The 20,305-nt window shown below is 42.7% G+C and overlaps 1 protein-coding gene across 1 annotated transcript in view; it reads right to left on the reverse strand.

Moving 5' to 3' along the window:
• Positions 1-14,993, reverse strand: part of PPP2R3B (protein phosphatase 2 regulatory subunit B''beta) — a 114,232-nt gene extending 99,239 nt beyond the window's left edge. The window contains exons 1-2 of the mRNA XM_030571610.1: positions 14,897-14,993; positions 11,595-12,055 (exon numbers count right to left, since the gene is read on the reverse strand). Of these exons, the coding sequence (XP_030427470.1) occupies positions 11,595-11,945 (351 nt within the window). The 5' untranslated portion in view covers positions 11,946-12,055; positions 14,897-14,993. The remainder of the gene's footprint in view (positions 1-11,594; positions 12,056-14,896) is intronic.
• Positions 14,994-20,305: the final 5,312 nt, after the last annotated feature.

Genomic DNA, 20,305 nt, shown 5'->3' on the forward strand with positions numbered 1-20,305 from the left:
ATTCTCCTGTGAGCATAATATAGCTTGGTGCTAGGGACATGCCTTTTGTTGCCTCAGAAAATCTGCCCAAGTCCGATCAAGTTATAACTCTCCTGTATACTAAATGAGGCAGGGGGTCCTGTGGGAGAACATGGTCATGGAAATTAAAGACAATCATAATGCACACACACAAGAGGCAAAATTAAAGTTGAACATGCAACTTTAATTCTGGCTTTTCTTAACCTTTGAGCGTTTGACTTTGCAACCTTAACATTCATTTAATGTAGCATTTGTATAGTTGTATTTAAGCTCAAGACTACATGTACGATACATGAAGGCGGGGGGTAGGGAGGAGTAGCTGACTTTGATGCACACCCAGCCAGCCAGTCGACTGTAAAATCCCTCTTGGTCTGCTTGTTTTACCTGTAAAGGGTTAACAAGCCCACAGATAAAAGAAAAGGAGTGGGCATCTGACCAAAAGAACCCCTGGGAAGCTAGAACTTTTTAAAATTGGGAAGGCAACTTTCTCTTTGTCTGTTCTCTGGGCTGCAGGGACAGAGCAGCAAAGCTATAACCAGGAATGCTGTGTAAGATTTGAACCAGGTATGAAAAATTATCTTCCATACCTAGAAGGAATTATTTGGATAGGGAACATTTAGATAAAGAATAAGCCTAATTATGTTTATTTTGACTTGTGGATCTCCTCTGTGCTAACCCCAGATACTTTTATTTGCTTGTAACCTTTAAGCTGAACCCCCAAGAAAGCTATTTTGGGTGCTTAATTTTTGGAATTGCTCTTTTAAAATCTAGCAACAGCCTAAGTTTCAGATGTATTTATTTTCTCTGTTTTAATTAAATTTACCTTTTTCAAGAAGGATTTGGATTTTTGGTGTCCTAAGAGGTCTGTGCATATGCGGTTTGATTATCTGGTGGTGGTAATAGCTAATTTCCTTTGTTCTCTCTTTCTTAGCTCTTCCCCCTGGGAGGAGGGGGGGAAGGCAAGGAATGAAAAGGCTTGAGGGTACCCACAGGGAGGAATTCTCAAGTGCTCCTCACTTGGTCCAAGGTGGTTTTTGCATTTGGGTGGTGGCAGTGTTTACCAAGCCAAGGTCAGAGAAAGCTGTAACCTTGGGAGTTTAATACAAGCCTGGAGTGCAAGTATTAATTTTTAGAATCCTTGCAGGCCCCCACTTTCCGCACTTGGAGTGACAGAGTGGGGATTCAGCCTTGACAACATTTTAAATTTTTCCTCCAGAAAGCAGTATTAATGTAGTATAACTTCCAGCATCAACACTGAAAGACTGTACAAGAAAAGTAAACTTTGTAAGATATCCCTTATTCAAAAGCTAGTAATGTATCTATGAGCAGTATCATCATACTAAATTATCTAGCAAGTCCTCAGGATGGTTTTGGGTTCAGTGAGGTAAGTAAAAACAAGTAAAATAATATATTCAGAGTTTATGCAATGAGGGCATTTTCTCCGTGTGAATATTTAAGAGCAAAAATAAAGGGAAACCCAGGTTAAATTAGTTGGTGGACTTTAAAAGTAAAGTAACGTCATATAACTTAATTTGTTTTAAGTTCAATTCTGCACCTGCTTTCTCAGTTTTGAAAACCAGAATATCAACCTGGGCTACTAAGATAAGTAGACACACAAAGCTGAGGATTATATAAATGCTTCAGTGGTCAGTTTTTTCAGATGTGGGACTGAAACATGGCTTATACTGTTAAGATTGAAAAGAAGTTGGACATCAATCACATGAAACATCTCCAAATGATTGAAAACATCAAATGGTAAAAATTCAAGTGGAATGAATAGATCCATTTTCTAACTAAACAGATCCTTCTCTCCAAAGTGGTGTAATCGGCTGCTCTGAATACCTACCAACTTCCCTGCAAAAGTCATCTTTGACATGATTCAGTGAGAGCAAGATGAAAAAACCCAGACCTAAAACATGATGGCTGAATGACAGACACCTGTTCCTCACAGGCATCCCACTCTAACATGCCAGATTTGGTTCAGGACAGATCATCATGGAAGCACATAAGACAATGGGTATCCTTTATGCTGTCCATGCAACAGCATGTGAACTAACTCCTTGTAAGTCTTCATCCTCTAACTTACTGTTTTTTAGCTGCTTGAATAATCAGTGGCTTTGAGGTAGCACAAACATAGCCTATCTTCAAATATGACTGGCACTCTTGCTGGCTAAAGAATGGTGGACTCCATGTTCTCCGCTAATGTAGAATGGTCTCAACTATCTTTCTTCCTGCCTCTCCCCCAAGTGTGTGGGGAATATGGCCCAGGAAAAACAAGATTTTCCTCCCTTCAGATAAGACCTGTTTTCTCACAACTCAAAACCCTTTTATGGAGACTAACCTCAAACAGAACTATAATTCAAGTCTCATGGTTATCTCCTGAAACCTATTTGTTCATAGGTATTCAGCACCACTGCATACCCTGTATCTTATTTGTGACTGATATCCGTTTCTGGAATTGAGTTCAACTCAACCCAAATGTACCGAAGGTGGTGATGGAAGATGCCTCCAACAGGCCTCTGCCAAAAAGAAAATATATACTTCAGTAACCGCAAAGCACATACATACATTTCCCTTCTGTAGTTAAAAGGGCAGAGACGTTGAAAGAAGTTGGCGATAGTGAAATTTTATGTAGCTCTAGGAAATTCGATTCGTTCTTCAACTATTCCTGATTAGATGTAAGACCTTTCTCTTAAAACATCTTTTGGAACATAGTCCCAAATGCTACGATATTGTATCTTAATTTTTTTCTATCCCTTTTATGGTTCCTGTTTAGAAACTAAATCTGGATTACTGGAGCAACATTACAAGCTGTTTCTAGAGTTAGGAACTTTTTTCCATTCATGGACAATCAGGATTCCAAATTCCACTTAAATTTAAACCAGTGGTAGGTAAATCTGTTTTAACTCATCTTGGAAGCATGATTAAGTACACATACACAAACAGATGCATTCTATTTAACATTGTAATGGGTGGTTTGTGAATGCATCTGAAGGGAAGAAAGGGTAGATTCTGCTATCTATAAGAAAGTTAGCAGCTACAGGAGAACCTGCAATTATACCAAGGGTGTTATTTTAAGGGCTGATGTACACAGTAAATGCACGTCATTCTAAAGAAACTTTTATTTCTTAAACATACTGTATTTTATAGAAGAGAAATGTTTAAGACGAAGGTTCAGTTCAGCTGATAATAAAATCAGACCAGAGTTCATACAAGTTTTCTGAAGTATAGAACCCAATTTTGGGGGGAGAACTGAGCCTATAAGGGTCATTTCTAAACAGTATTATAAAAGCCACACCACTATCTAAATGAAGAAGGTTACAATTTCATTTATGACTTCCCCTGCTCTCCATTATGAATATTCAACATTTCCAGTTCTCTAAACAACTGCTATACTTACTTGGGGCAGTATATTGTTAGATGCATTGGGCTAGCTACTGTACACAGTTTGCAGGGTATTCAGACTGCCAAGCAAACTGAGTAATATTAAGAGGGGAAAGAAAATCTTTTGAAGTTAAGTATTGGCTGAAGAATGGAGTAGATTAAACAACTAATCTACAAGACTCCAATACCCTTCAAGAGGTTTCCAGTGACATAACCATGGATCCAAATCCCAAGTGCATTTTTAGCTAAAAATGGCATTTTAGTTTTCCTCCCATTATAAATTTATTAGAAATATAGACATTCCTTCTCCAAACCATTATCTTTTTTCTATTGTTGCCACCAAGAAGGCTTCAAACAAGAGCTGTTGTAATTCCTTACTGTCAAATAGTCATCATTACTTTTAGTATATTTATAAAACTATCCTTATATTACAGGAAAATTAGGATAAATTCTGATGCCTATTGGAGTGAAATGTGAGAGGTTCTGACTTCAATAGTTTTATCTATGTTTGGTAATGGAAGACCAGGTCATTCATTTGCCGTCTGTTCTGCTATTATAGGAACTTTAAGCCTACAGATAATTAAATGCCTAATAAGAAATTTTTAGGCCTCGAACAAGAGGCAACTTTTGCCACTGCACTATTAAAATCAAGAAAACTAGACAAATTCTGTAGCACACGTCTCAGAGTGGAGTAGTTTTGGGGGACCTTTATTTAAATTCAAAACTGCAGATTACTAGACTAGATGTGAAAATGAATACAGTACACCTCTATCCCGATATAACATGGTCCTCAGGAGCCAAAAATCCCTACAGTATTATAGGTGAAACCTCATTATATTGGGGTAGCGGTGGCAGGGCTCCAGCGGTGATTTAAAGGCCCCTGGGCTCCCCGCAGCAGCCAGAACCCCGGGCCCTTTAAAGTGCTGCCCAAGCCCCACTGCCGGAGACCTGGGGTTACCGCGCTATATGCGAACCTGTATTATATCGGGTTGTGTTATATCGGGGTAGAGGTGTACTATAAAGCTAGTACAGCAATCCCATAGATCAGATATATCCTTGTGTTGAGGGATGCCTTAACTTGTTGACCTGTTGCAAGCATCCTATGAGCCACTACACAGATTATTCCTGGGGCACAGGTTTGCCCCAGCTAGATTCTCCCACTTCTGACCTGCCTTCACAGTGCCTTCTCTGGCTCACGTACAGCCTGCCCCCGTTACTGGCAGGGACCCCTACTGCACTAGTAGTGCAGTCCGGGGGGGTATTACATCACTTCACACTTTCATTGCTGTCCTATGGACCTTTTAATTTGGCTACACATTTGAACAGGTTAAATTTTATGCTGCCATTTTCCATTTACAACATACTACAGATCTTGCAGAGACAACACAAGTATACCATACAAGCAGTTGAAGAAGAGGGGGAAGCTGGAAATTTGAGCAACTGGATTAGTTAGTGGTAGTTTGACCTGAAAGCAATTTGAGATGACACTAGTTGGATGTTTTTGCTATAATATTCAGTAGTGTTGATATTTACCTTTTAAACTTCACATTTTATCAGCCCATGGAGAGGAGGCAGTTCATGTGTCTGTGGGCTTGTTTACACAGCACAGCAATGCACGCTCGAGGAATGTGAATTCTAAAACTCATCAACATGTTGCACACTAACTGGCCCTTGCAATCCTGTTTCAAACAATACTATGTTAACAGGCACCAAGAACTTTTAGCGCATGCCAGCAAGATCTACATGGGCTAGTTAATATGCAACATGTTGATGTGCTTGAGAATTCACACCCTTTTAGTGCACATTACCACACTGTTTAGACAAGCCCTCAGAAATAATTTAAACTGTATGAAGACTCTGCACTGGTTTACACTCAGTTCTCATTTTTAGGATTTAGTCATAACAGTGAAGGCTAGCTGCCTTTTTTAAAAAAAGATGAAATTTAGAACAATTCTGCAGCAAATTCTGCAACACTGCACAATACTTGAAACCTTCAATAGAAGCCAGGAGCTTTAGAAAAGGAGAGCTTAGAAACATACCATTCGTTGACCAAAACTATTACTTTCTGTTTAAGTGTAATCAAGTCTGAGGTTCCATATAAAATATGGCGCCTGGTAAGCTTGTCACTACAGGGAGAGAGACAATGTCTTCCTATCTGTTTACCTGGTACTCTGCTCTTTGGCACAACCATATTAAATTAAGGATAAGCAACAATACATCTTTCCATCAGACCTAGTCTTTTAGAAAGCTAGCCTTTTCTTTAATTAAAAAGGTATATCATCACATGCTATTTTATGGATGTCTGTAAAATCAGCACTTCTTCACCTATATGGCTACTGAGTCTGAGATTTGGCTTTAGAGTCAGTAAGCTTTCGCCCCTGGGCTTCCAAACAAATGGTATTCATGTCCTCAGAGCGCCTGTCTGGACCGGGATAGCTTCATGCAGAAAGGTGGGCACAAAATCTGGATGACCAGGTCATAGGGTTCTTTTTCTTTCTTTTTAAGTACAGTAAGCCGTAAATCCACCAGTGATCATCTAAATTTCCCACCCCTCTCTCCCCAATCCTTCGCTTTTCCTTTTCAGTCAGGAAAATGCTGGAAAACAGATACCAGACTTAGCCTTACTGCACTGGGAAGGAATTAAAAAAAAATGACTCCAATACTACTCTGATATGCATTTATATGAATTCACACATTTGTAATACAGTCATTATCTGCATAACAAAAGAGCATTAGTCCACATAACTAAGTTCATCACTTTCATTCTATTTTATGATGCTTTCACAATAAAGAATTTCTGGAGAATTTTTTCCACTGAGAAATATTAAGAATAACTACTCGTATTGGGAAGAAAAGCAAGATTGACTCATTCTGATCTCCTGGATAAGAAATTCTAGTTAGTCTTCCACTGAGAATTCAGATTTAAAGCCCCTGTGCCCATCATAAATGGAACAAGTAGAAAGACGAGCACATACTTACAACCAGACTCCCACGCAGTCTATTTACATAAGGCAATAATTCATTCAGCTTCTACACCATACTGATAGAACTTCAAGTTCATACATCTACTAGGCAGAAGAGGATACAAATGATGACCCTTGAAGGCAAAGGCAAAGAGACTTAGGCTCCTAAAACAGTTTGGTTTTGCAATGCTGAACAAAGCAACACCTAAATATATTTAAAAATTTGGGCCTAGGCTTCTCACCAGGACATTGTCCTTCTATTGGTAGATACTACCTCTCCCTTTGTAGAGTTAGTGTATGTTAGTAGCGTATGGTAAATTTTTCAAACTCTAGTAAAGTGCACTGCACTGTATTAGTGCCAGGAAAAGTGACATGTGGCCTGTGGATAATCAGTGAACTAGAGCTTCCAACTAGAGATGTCAGTTTGTAAGGCTCTACTCCACATCGTTAGTCAAATGAAATCCCTAATACCAATTTCAGACACCAGTGTAACTTGTAAATCCAAACAGTGAAGTAGAAGATTTTATCAGATGCACCTCCACATAAGAGTGCAAAATAACTTAGGCCTGGTCTACAACCGTGGGGGGGAGGGGGGAAGAGGAGAGAGAGAGAGAGAGAGAGAGAGAGAGACAGAGAAAGAATCGATCTAAGGCCTGGTCTACACTACGCGTTTAAACCGAATTTAGCAGCGTTAAACAGATTTAACCCTGCACCCGTCCACACAACAAAGCCCTTTATATCGATATAAAGGGCTCTTTAAACCAATTTCTGTACTCCTCCCCGATGAGAAGAGTAGCACTGAAATCGGTATTGCCATGTCGGATTAGGGTTAGCATGGCTGCAATTCGATGGTATTGGCCTCCGGGAGCTATCCCACAGTGCACCATTTTGACCGCTCTGGACAGCAATCTGGAGTTGGATGCACTGGCCATGTAGAAAGGAAAAGCCCCACAAACTTTTGAATTTCATTTCCTGTTCGCCTAGCGTGGAGAGATCATCAGCACAGGTGACCACGCAAAGCTCATCAGGTAACAATGCAGTCTCCTGTGAATTGCAAAAGAGCTCCAGCATGTACTGCACGGGAGGTACTGGATCTGATCACTGTGTGGGGAGAGGATTCCGTGCTAACAGAACTCTTTTCCAAAAGATGAAATGAAAAAACATTTGAAAAAATTTCCAAGGCCATGATGCAGAGGCGCCACACTAGGGACTCAGTACAGTGCAGAGTGAAAGTTAAGGAGCTCAGACAAGCCTACCAGAAAACCAAAGAAGCAAACAAAGTCCGGGGCAGGGCTGAAAACATGCCGCTTCTATGCTGAGCTGCGTGCAATTCTAGGGGGATGTGCCACCACTACCCCACCCCTGTCCGTGGATTCCGAGGTGGGGGTGGTAATCGCAACCATGGCTGAGGATTCTGCGGATGGGGAAGATGAGGAGGAAGAGGATGAGCTTGTAGAGAGCACATAGCACTCTGTTCTCCCCAACACCCAGGAGCTTTTTCTCATCCTGACGGAATTACCCTCCCAGCCCTCCCAAGCAACTATCCCAGACAATGAAGCCATGGAAGGGACCTCTGGTGAGTGTACCTTGTAAATGTAAGACGGTTTAAAAGCAAGCTTTTTTCATGATTAATTTGCCCTGAGGACTTGGGATGCATTCGCGGGCAGTACAGTTACTGGAAAAGTCTGTTAACAGTTTGGCGGAAATCCTCCAGGGACATCTCCATGAAGCTCTCCTGGAGGTACTCCAAAAGCCTTTGCAGAAGGTTTCTGGGCAGCGCTGCTTTATTCCGTCCTCCATGGTAGGACACTTGACCACACCATGCATGTAGCAAGTAATCTGGTATCATTGCATGACAAAGCCTAGCTGCATCTGGTCCCGGTGATTGCTGGCATTCAAGCAACATCTATTCTTTATCTTGCTGTGTTATCCTCAGGAAAGTGATATCGTTCATGGTAACCTGGTTGAAATTCAAGAATTAAATTAAGGGGACAGAGATGGCCATTCCTACTGGGCTGTTTGCCTGTGGCTTAAAAGAAGTCCTTCCCTGCAGGTAGCCAAGTGGGGGGAAGAGAGGGGGGCACCTGGTACGCGGTTGGGGGGGGGGTGTTTAGCAGTGATCTTCCATGATACCAGCCACGGGGTGGTTTCTGCTGCTGCACATTAACAGGAAAGAAGCAGCACTCAATGGGCTTTGCTTGCTATTTGGGAAAGGAAGGTGCTGGATAGACGAAGACTGCCGAAGACGAAAGGCAATGGCTTACCATGGCGCCATGCAAGCCGAATTCTGCTGCCTGGACCTGCATCTGTGATCTGTAACACCAAAGCCGCAGGCACTCAATATTAAGATGCAAAATGCGACCTTGTAGTGAAAACACGTGCTATGTAAGGTGAATAGTGTTGTTCACCGTGAAAGAATATGACCATTGTTCTCTAAAAGGTATTTTTTTAAATACTTCTCTCTCTTTTTTCCTTCCCTCATGCAGCTGCAAATTTTTCAAGCCTCCCTACTCCGTCCCAAAGGCTATCTCAGATAAGGCGGCGGAAAAAAAAGACACGAGAAGAAATGTTTTTGGAAATCATGGAAGTGACCCGCAATGAAAGAGGGAATGACTCAATCAAAGGGGGAGGGTTTCATCAAGGAGAAACAGTCACACTGTACCCTGGCCAGTGATGAAATTGGTTTTCAAAGCTTCTCTAATGAGCATCGCTTCCTGGTGTGCTCTTCTAATCGCCCTGGTGTCTGGCTGTGCGTAATCAGCGGCCAGCTGATTTGCTTTAGCCTCCCACCCCAGCATAAAGGTCTCCCTTTACTCTCAGAGATTGTGGAGCACACAGCAAGCAGCAATAACAATGGGGACATTAGTGACACGCTCAGACCTCAGCCAAACCAATGTGCGCCAGCGCGCCTTTAAACAGCCAAATGCACATTCTACTACCATTCTGCACTTGCTCAGCTTATAGTTGAACAGCTCCTGACTACTGTCCAGGCTGCCTGTGTATGGCTTCATGAGCCATGGCATCAAGGGGTAGGCTGGATCCCCCAGGATAATGACAGGCATTTCAACATCCCCAACTGTTATTTTCTGGTCTGGGAAGTATCAGAGGTAACCGTGTTAGTCTGGATCTGTAAAAGCAGCAAAGAATCCTGTGGCACCTTATAGACTAACAGACGTTTTGGAGCATGAGCTTTTGTGGGTGCATGCATCTGACGAAGTGGGTATTCACCCACGAAAGCTCATGCTCCAAAACATCTGTTAGTCTATAAGGTGCCACAGGATTCTTTGCTGGTCTGGGAAGTAATTCTCTTGCTGCAGCTGTTTAAACAGAGTAGTGTTCCTGAAGACGCGAGCGTCATAAACCTTTCCTGGCCATCTCGCGTGGATGTTGGTGAAACGTCCCTTGTCATCCACCAGTGTTTGCAGCACCATGGAAAAGTACCCCTTGCGGTTTATGTAGTGGGTGCCCTGGTGCCAAGATAGGGATATCGGTTCCATCTATCGCCCCACCACAGTTAGGGAATCCGATTGCAGCAAAGCCATCCAATATGACCTGTACAGGTCCCAGAGACACTACCTTTGATAGCAGCAGCTTAGTGATTGCTTTGGCTACTTGCATCACAGCAGCCCCCACAGTAGATTTTCCCACTCCAAATTGATTCCCGACTGACCGGTAGCTGTCTGGTGTTGCAAGCTTCCAGAGGGCTATTGCCACTCGCTTCTCAATCGTGACGGTTGCTCTCATTCTGATATTCTGGTGCTTCAGGGCAGGGGAAAGCAAGTCACAAAGTTCCATGAAAGTGCCCTTACGCATGCGAAAGTTTCGCAGTCACTGGGAATCGTCCCACACCTGCAACACTATGCCGTCCCATCAGTCTGTGCTTGTTTCCCGGGCCCAAAATCAGCGTTCAATGGCTAGAACCTGCCCCATTACCAGCAGGATCTCCAAAGCGCAGGGGACTGCAGTTTGACAGAATTCTGTGTCCATGTCCTCACTCTCGTGGCTACTCTGTGGTAGCCGCCACCTCCTCACCTGGCTTTGCAGGTCCTGGTTCAGCACTGATTGCATGAGAATGCACGAAGTGTTTTAAAACATCCATGATTGCTGTCTTGAGCTCAGCAGGGTCCATGCTTGCCATGGAATAGCATCTGCACAGTTCACCCAGGAAAAAAGGTGCAAAACGGTTGGCTGCTGCTGCTTTCACGGAGGGAGGGGTGAGGCTGTACCCAGAAGCACCAGCGGCAATGTTTTTTGCCCCATCAGGCACTGGGATCTCAACCCAGTATTGCAATGGGCAGGGGAGACTGCGGGAACTATGGGATAGCTATGGGAACGCTCAGGAAATTGATGCTAGCCTCAGTACATGGACGCACACCGCCGAATTAATGTGCTTAGTGTGGCCGTGTGCACTTGACTTTATACAATCTGTTTTTAAAAACTGGTTTCTGTAAAATCAGAATAATCCCGTAGTGTAGACATACCCTAAGATACGCAACTTCAGCTACGAGTCGACACATCTTAGATCGACTTAGAATCAGTTACTTTGTGTCCTCGCGGCATGGGATCGATGGCCACTGCTTCCCCGTCAACTCCACTTCCACTTCTCACCATGATGGAGTTCCGAAGTCACCGGCAGAGTGACTGGGGATCAATTTATTGTGTCTAGTGTCACTAGACGTGATTGTGTCCAATCTGGCGGGTAGTGTAGATGTACCCTAAGGTGCTAAGTTTATTAAAACAGCTACTCTACAACTAAAATCAACAATTTTCTGCAATTTCTAATCCTCTAGGAGTAAATGGATTTTCCTGCACATGTAGCATTCACTGTGGTATGTTTAGCATCTAGTAAGAGTTGCAACATAGAGATATACAGCTCAGATTGTATGGTATATCTGTCAAGAGTTTAGTGTCCTTTTACATTACTTTGTTCAGTACTGTGAAGTATAACAACTACCACTGCTGATTTTGAAGAACTGGAGATTCAAGAGGGAAAAACAAAATGAACATTACTCAAAACAAAACAAACTCACAAGCGGTCAGCTACAAAACTCAGTCTTTTGATAGTTTAGACAAGAATTAGCAAAGATTAGCAATTTATGCCACTAACTCACTTTTTGATTGAATGCAGTGGTGAAACAAACATCCTCATAACTCGTCAACACCACACACTTCAGATTCACCTATTACAAAAGTATTCTATTTTAAGTCTCAGAAAGTAAAGGAACTTACTGTTCTTGTCCCTGTAGATCTACGTATTCCTCTAATATTAGATAGGTTTCTTGGGCTAGTTGAAGTTCCCAGGGGGAGAGATGTAGAAAGTTGAGGAGGACTGGAAGGAGTCACCAAAGGAGATATCAGGTTATCTAGCATACTTTGTTTAGATTTGGAGGTTTTATTAGTAAAAATGAGAGGTTCACTGTCCCCAGCATCTCCACTACCAATTTCAGTCTTCTCTTCATTCTTGATCCTTCTCAAACAATCCTTTAACATCAACTGGGTTGCAGGCTGACTGAGCCAGCACAGGAAGAGTTCATCCACTTTCATTTTAAGTACAGGTTGCAAAACTTTCCCAGTCGGCATCTTCTACCAGTTTACCTTTGTTCCAACAAAAGAACTCAAGTCAACCAGATTAAAAAAGTTTCACTACTTATTCCACTGTCTTTCACTCTGTTGCACAATATCCAAGATGCCTGTTAAAAGAAAGATTTTATTGCTTAATATTATGGTTGCAACAAGATGTCAAGACTGAACTAATACCATGTGGTACAAACTTCGATACAAGGCTTGATGACTAACATACATACAAATAAATGAGAACTGGGTCACATTCCATCAACTATGGATTAGTACCACAATCTATGAAAAGGTTTTTAAAACTAATCTGGGCTGTGAAGATTGTTCCTCTGAGTCCCCATCCTGTACAATCTTAGCATAAGGGAGATAGTTTACCTGATCTACACTACAGACCTATAGCGATATAACTACATTGCTCAGGGTGTGAAAAACCCACACCCCGATATAGTTATACCAATCTAACCTCCCCCATGTAGACAGTGCTATGTGGACAGGAGAGTTTCTCCTGTCAACAGTTACTGTTTCTGAGGAGGTGGATTAACTACAATGAGAGACGCTCTTCTCTCAGCCTAGGACTGTTTTCACTAAAGCTTTTACTACTGTAGACTGTACATGAAGACAAGCCCTAATACTTTTCAGACATTTATTTCCAATTTTGCAAAAAAACCCTTCCTTTCAGTGAATGTAGATGTGCAAAGTTTTAAGGGCTTTTTTTTTTTAAATAAAAATAGAAGTGGGTCTTAAATAAGGCTTCAAACCAGACTCATACTACAGAGGCATTACATGCAAGCAATGAAATTCCAAGCAAATGAAGTTAGTATTAATTAAATGTTAAGACTGAGATAGCAAACATTTGAGTCAGGAAATACAGCACTAACGTTGAAAACTCAAACTTAATTCTGCATCTTATGCCTTAAAATATGATCCCTTCATCTCACTTTAAATGATTTATCAGTATAATCCTAAATGAAATTTCTTATCAAGTTTATTCAGTTAGGGTACAGTGCTGTTTTTCAGACTATTTGATTCTTATGTCTCAGTCAGAACTACAACACAAATCAAAGTTGAAAATACCAGTTAATGTTATTAACCTTTACAATATATGGAACGTTTTTTTAAAAGCCAATGCAAACATTTGATGGCTTTAAGTGTTGGGATGGCTGCAAGACCTTTCAGCTTTGAATTACTCTCACTTCTGAGGCAAAGCTCCAGGTTGAGCATGCCTGAGTTCAGAATTTAAGGAAAGAAGCAAAGGACTAAAGCAAAATACTAAAAAAAAACAACTGTGTTCTGTCCCAGTTCTGTAGTTGACCTTGATAGCTCAGTCACCGCATCTGTAAAAAAAACCTGTCATAAAGAGGCTTAATGTTTGCAAAGCATTCTTATCCTTAGGTGGAAGGCTTTATAGATATGCAAAATAGTTGTAATTATTATTATTAAAACCTCAGTAAGGAAGAAGTATATCTGAAGCTTTTGTTAGCACCATAATTTAGATACATTTAAAATTAGGAAGTTTGAGCCTTTATCCAGTCTTCCAACTAGCATGCTTCACAATAATGGACAAACTCAAACTCAGGAACCTTTAAACATCCATAACATGACTTACTCAGACTCTCTTTAGATATGGCTTGTTTCCAGATCCCGACACTAATTCAAACCAAGACAGAGGGAATCTGAATTAACTGCAAGTTAGATGTTCCACTATGTATTTGCTGGTTCGGATTTTATGTTATCTAAGCGAATTAGGAGAACATGTAAAGTCAATGTGATCTGTGCATCAAAAACCACTGAGGCTCTTTATATATTTAAAAAAAAGCCACTCACAATATGCTATATAGTCCATATTTTAGGGTGTCAACAAATAAGGGCAGAGTAAAGATTCAGCTTTTCCTAAATTGCATGTTTGATTCAATAACATCCACATTGATTTTGCAGTAATTTTCTGCAGGGAAAGAATGCCTGAGAGAGGCAGCCAAAACGCACTATGCAGTGATAATGGTTGCAGTTAAGCACTCAAGACAAGGCAGGCAGAACAACAGTAAATGGTCAACTTTCTCTCTTCCCCTCCCCACTTTCCGTTGGCTAATACAGCTTTTCAGATACCGTGTTTATGACATCACAGTTATCCATGGTGTTGAACTCACACACTGTTCAAGGAATGGCAAAGATATGACAGGGAAGAAATGCACTGAGTGGCCCATCCCACCCAGCTCACTGCAGGACTGATCACATCTATGGTCTATCTCCTGATAGACTCTGTCCCCTGAGGAGAGAGAACCCGGGGTGCCTCGGTGCAGGTCATGAGTCATGAAATTAATAGACAACAGGTTTAAAGCTATCATGAGGAAGTACTTCACCCAATGCAGAGTCAACCTCGAACAGGTCACCAGGGGATGTTATTAAAGCCAGAACTATAACGTGTTTAAAAAAAGAATTAGCTACATTCATGGAGGACAGGTCCAACCACAGTTATTAGTAGGGTGAGCAGATTATCCCAATTTTAGGGTCTTTGTTTTACCCCAGCCTGATTTTTCACATTTGGTCACCACAGCCATTAGCCAAGATGGTTAGAGATGCAACCCCACCCTCCCTCTGGCCCTGAGCACTAAACCTCTGACTGCCAGAAGCTGAGCCCGGATGACAGGGATGGATCACTTGATAACTGCCCAGCTCTACAGGCGGGACACTGGACTAGATGGACCACTGATCTAGGCAGGATGGCAGTTCTTACGGCCTTGGCAGTGCCCAGCCCTGCTCAGCCTCTCCTCTACGCCCCCACCCCGCGTCTGCCCCAGCCCCACCCCGGACAGGCCCCCACCGCGGGACAGACCCGCTCACAAACAGCCCCCCAGGGCCCGGGCCGCCCCGCGCTCCCCGGCAATATCCCGGCCCCGCGGGCGGGTTCGGAGGCACAGTGCAAGGGGGGGAGGGGCAGTGACGGCGGTTTCATGTCTCACCTCCCGCCGCTGCCTTCAAACCCGCTGCGCCGCCTTCCGGCCCGCCCCGCGCGAGAGCGGACACTTTATAGAGCCCAGCTCTCGCGAGAGTCTCCCCGCGAGAAGCTGCGCCCGGTTGCCGGGGTGACGGGGGGCACGTGGCTGGAAGAAAACACAGCCACGCCACGAGGCTACTGCTGCGTCCTGACGTTAGCGGGCAGGCGCCTCACCTTCCCAGGAGGCTGTGCGGTGTGACGACACTCTCCCCCCGCTTCCCGGTGTTTTGCTGGCTCCTCCCCTCTACTGCTCCTTTCCCAGCAGTCTGTGCGGCGGGCTCAGTGCCCCGTCCTGTCCTTTGCCGGCAGCCTGTGTGCTGTACGGCTCCCTTTGTGGCCCCCATGCGCTGCGGGCTCCCAGCATTGCCGCCTGGGGGTCAAGGATTGGATCCTAGCACCCTCCAGTTACCCCCTGTGCCATTGCCATCAGCATCCCCAGGGTTCCTTCCTTCCCTCCCTCTTGGAAGCCTCCTGAACCCTGTGGCTGAGGGGGCATCCTGGGGTGGGGAAGCTCCCGCCTGACCTCATAGTGCATCACAACATAAAAGGTGCAATGTAGGGGCCCAGCTTGTCACTCCAGGCAAGTAGGCGCAACGCAAGGCGCATGTCTCTATGCCATTTGCCACCATATTCCTGTGACCCTCCTAGGCACTATCCCACCCCAAACCCTCAAGGATGGCAACTCTCTTGGCAATAGTTGTCAATCTGTGGTTCATGGTCCACGGAGTACTTGCTGGTATTCTCAAAAGAGCTGACTAATCACATGATGCTGGCTCTTCTTGTTTCCAGCTGTTACGTTCCATTAAAAGAGAGCTAAAAATACATTAAATATTTTCCGATTGCGTTTCTATGTATGCAATTGCTGTAGTTGCCATAGGAATGCTATGGTGGGGTTGCAAATGGGAGGAAAGATGGTTTATGTGATAGCAAATGGGAATTGAGGTGAAGCCCCTGCAATGGTGAATGTAAAGGTAGATGATAGACAATCTCTCTATTAAGAACTTCTCACAGTTTGAGAGCCACTCCCTGCCATATAGTTCACTTCACTGTTTATCTTTCTCTCCAGCCTCAAAACCTGTGTAGTTTCATACTTTGTATACATTTCACAAATAAACCTCTGAGACTTTCTGGATAGGCTTGTGGGGTTGAGGGGGTTAAGAGGGACATGTGCTCATACACTTGCGCACACACAACTTTTCACTCACCTATTGGCATTCGCTCAGTATAGCTGCAGGCCCTCTGTGTTTGTATCCAGATTCCCCCACCCTCTCTTCTGATATGGTTTCATCTCCTTTCGTATATATATCATCTACTTATCACAGTGAAGTGAAAGAAAGGATTTAGCTAAATTTAATCTATTTGCTATTGGCTTCCTCTGGCATCTTCTGTGTAGTGGTGGAATGGCAGTCTTTGAAGTGTCAAAGTTCCAGGACTGGGGCAGCATTAGAGATGTTCTTTCCCCACTTTATTATCTACATGAAGCAGCAACAAAGAAGTGGTTCAGAAGGAAGGAATAGAGAGTGTGTCTACACTGTAATAAAACACCGATGGCTGGCCCATCTCAGCTGACTCAGGTTGCAGGACTATAAAATTGCAGTGAAGACATTGGGCTTGGGCTGGAGCCTGGGATCTAGGCAGGGCAGGCTCTTCAGTTTTCGCCGCCCCAAGCAGCGCACCAAATTGCCGCCATGGCTGGTGCAGTCCCTGTGCCCTTAGGGCTGCAGGCGCATTTCTGCGGCCACAGCAATTCGGCAGCAGCTTCTATATTTAGCTGAAGCCACCTCGGACAGCTAAACATGGAAGCTGCTGGCGAATTGCTGCCACCGCAGAAACACGCCTGCCGCCCTAAAGGTGCACGGACTGCCCCCACTGTCCGTGGCGGCAATTCGGTGCGCTGCTTTGGGGCAAAAGCACAGGGACTGTCGCCCCTTGCAGAATGCCGCCCCAAGCACTATCTTGGAATGCTGGTGCCTGGAGCTGGCCCTGGATCTAGGATTCCACAGGTGGGGAGCATCCCAGAGCCGAGGCTCCAACACAAGCTCAGACATTTACATCACAATTTTATAGGCCTACAGACTGACTTCTGCAAGCCAGAGTTAGCTGTAGGTGTTTTTTATTGCAGTGTAGACATACCCTGACTTTAAGGTTACGTAAATCTAGGAAAGTGAAAAAGTGGGATTGCTCTTCCACCTGTGAAGAGTGAAGGAAAGAAGCAATAGATAAGAGGAAGCTAAGATTGGATGAGCAAAGGAGAAGGTTCATATAAGATCTGAGAGAGAATCTGGTATAAATCCAAAGTTCAACAAATTCAGGAAAGCTATTCCTGTACTAAAAATACTAGCCTACCCAAAACAATGGTGCTATTGTCATTGTTTTTGAGTTTTTTTGAACCATTCCTGTAAAATACTTTCATATTTTTACAGTTTTTAAAATTGGATTCAGAGATGTTAAGAAAGCCTGTAAATTGATGAAGGATAGGTTGAGGGCCCCCCACTTTCTCAAGTAAGATAGTATTCTGGTTCCTGCATATTGGACTGTAAAGTTAGGAGAGTAGGATTTTATGAAGACTAAAATGTATTGAACTGCATTATCCAAGATGGGAAGTGATTAAGGCATTGAGCATAAAATATGCAAAGCAGAATCTGAAGTAAGGATAAATCTGTGAATGTTCTGGAGGTAGTGAAGGACAGACTTCAATATGGAGGATGAGAGAAGACAAAAAAGTTTGTCCCAGATTACACAATTTCTGGCCCTAGGAGTACAGGTCTGAGTTAAGCAGAGTGACAGAAGAGTCAGAGACATGGAACAACGAGGACTTTTAAAACATCTTGAATGTCTTTGAAGCATTCCTTAGTGATGGTGTAGCCATCTGTTGATTGACAGAGTGACAACAGGTGGCAATAGAGGGATCAGAGAGCAAGTGGAGTGAGTTGTAAAGTTGGATATCATCTGCATAGAAATGATGCCCTTTGTTGACACTGGCAATGAGATCTCCCACTGGGAGGAGATGGAGAAATCAGAGAAAAGAAATACAACATCTGTGAAAAATACACAGGGTCTAAGTCTTGTCTATGCATGTTAGTGTAAATTCAAAGTAACTCCATTGACTTTAACACCTGCCAGGGATAGTCTAGATAATACTTAGTCCTGCCATGAGTGTAGGGGACTGGACTAGATGACCTCTCAAGGTCTCTTCCAGTCCTATGATTCTATGATAACACTGTAAAATGTAGAGATTTCTGTCTGATCAATGGGAGAAAATCCAACTTTCTGCTATACAAAAGAGAAGTGCTAGTGCTGAAAGCAATGAAGTACTGTAATCTTGTGTGTGGATCTAGAACACTGACAGCTGGGGCTTCATGCATCCTCTTGTATGCTAGGCTGAGGGGAAAGGCTAAGAAAATGTTAATAGGCTGGGACTCTCTTACACCACGGACCCACACCACCCAACCATGACACTTTAGCCTTTCTTGCAGCTGCCTACCAAAAATAGAGCTAAAATGATGAGCTAGATATCATATGGCCTCCAAAAGTAGCATCATATGCAGACAAAAAATTTCAACAATGCTGACTTAGTGTACACATTCTGCAGCCAGCTATAAACTAGGGAAAGCATGAAATTCAGAGTTAAGGCTCAACATTTGTGTTTATGCCTTCACTTTGTGACTAGATATTGCAGAAAATAGAGTCTGTATAATCACCTACAGATCAGCAATTCTTGCAACACCAGGCAGGGTGTAGTGCTGGGTTTAATTATGAATTGCTTTGCTGCCTGTCAACTTATGTCATGGATTTAGGCATTATTTTAAAATTTTTTTTGTCCATGAATATGTTTTACTCCCTCTTTATCACATTGTGTGTTTATTGACTGAGACATCATCACAGGCTGTCCCATTACATTAGTGGTTGTTGCTGTATGGAAGTATTTACATTTCAGAACGGGAAAAGAAAAAGTAATATAAAATGTAGTTACTGTAAGAGCAGGTGCACTATTCACCAAACAGGAAGAGTAGTTGAGCAGTTGTTTGCCATTACAGTTTTAGATTAATTTAATTTTTATATCACTTTGGAGCAAGAAAATTGAGCAATTGTACATTTTGCTCAATTAATATCTAGAGGATTGTTTCCCTCGGGGCTTTGGCTTGGACCATGTTTACAGCAATTTAAGTATGAAAGGCTGGTTCCCCATTAAGTCATCCTGATCTTCTGATCCTGGGTTTACGGAGTTCTAATGCTATATATAAAGCTTTTCTCTAACAGTGTATCCAGGCCATATGAAGCATATGGAAAACTGCTCAAAACACAATCTCGGGAGTCATGTTTAGCAAGATGTATGTGAGGACACTAATGGGACGAGGGAGTGGAAATCTATTCATTCCTCAGGTTGTGTCATTGAGCCAAATTCTCCTCTCACACTGATGTGACCATTATACATGAGAGGAGAAGCTAACGTACAGCAATCAGCAGCAACCAGCAATGGCTAGGTCTGCCAACCACTTCATCTGCCCCGAAACACACATGAGCCACTCCAGGACCAGGACCCCAGCAGCTCCATGTACATGCCCAGGACCCAGCAGAGGAAGCTGGAGTTGGAGTTGTGTTGTTGTGACAGAACATGCATTTCTTTGCACTTGATAAGAACAATATATTTATTACTTGAGGAGTGTAATTATAATTCCTTTACTAATTTTCTTGAATTTCAGTGCTTGAGTTTTGCAAAGGACGTGACAGGCAAGTATATTTTTTTAAGTTAGCAGCTTTAACTGGTTCTGCAATAATTTCTTTTGTTTGTGGAGTCTACTGTAATGTATTATAAGTGTACCAAGTGACAACTGTGAAGTAAAACTCCATATTATCTTGGCTAATGGTGTTCTAATTAACCCTTACATTTAACAATAATTAACTAAATTAGTTGTTGAATTAAGATGTTGTGCAAAACACATATCTATCAATTCACATATATTCCTGCATTTTACTTTGATTTGTTTGTAATCTATTGAATAATATTTTAGAACTGCAGTTAGGACTCACTTCTGCTCTTATCAGTAGCAGAATTTCCAGTCACTACAATGCTGCAGGATCAGGTCCTTATGCACAGTGGGGCCTAATTGACTACTGCATTATTCCAGTTTTAGTTTGCTGGATCTGGGCTTCTCACTATATTGTAATCCAGTAACTAAAAAGTTAATTATTTTTAAATCTGTGGGCAAATTAGAACAGTAATGCACACCATATTTACTGCTTTTTTGATTTTTGTAAGGAGCTCCCTCATGTCTTCATCATTAGAAAATACCAATTCAGTTCTAGTATCCATAAAAGCCTTCAGGAATAATACATTTGTTTCCATTCTTACTAGGGAACAGATAAAATTTTG

This window comes from Gopherus evgoodei, chromosome 1 (assembly GCF_007399415.2).
Source record: "Gopherus evgoodei ecotype Sinaloan lineage chromosome 1, rGopEvg1_v1.p, whole genome shotgun sequence".
In the NCBI taxonomy this organism is placed as follows: domain Eukaryota; kingdom Metazoa; phylum Chordata; order Testudines; family Testudinidae; genus Gopherus; species Gopherus evgoodei.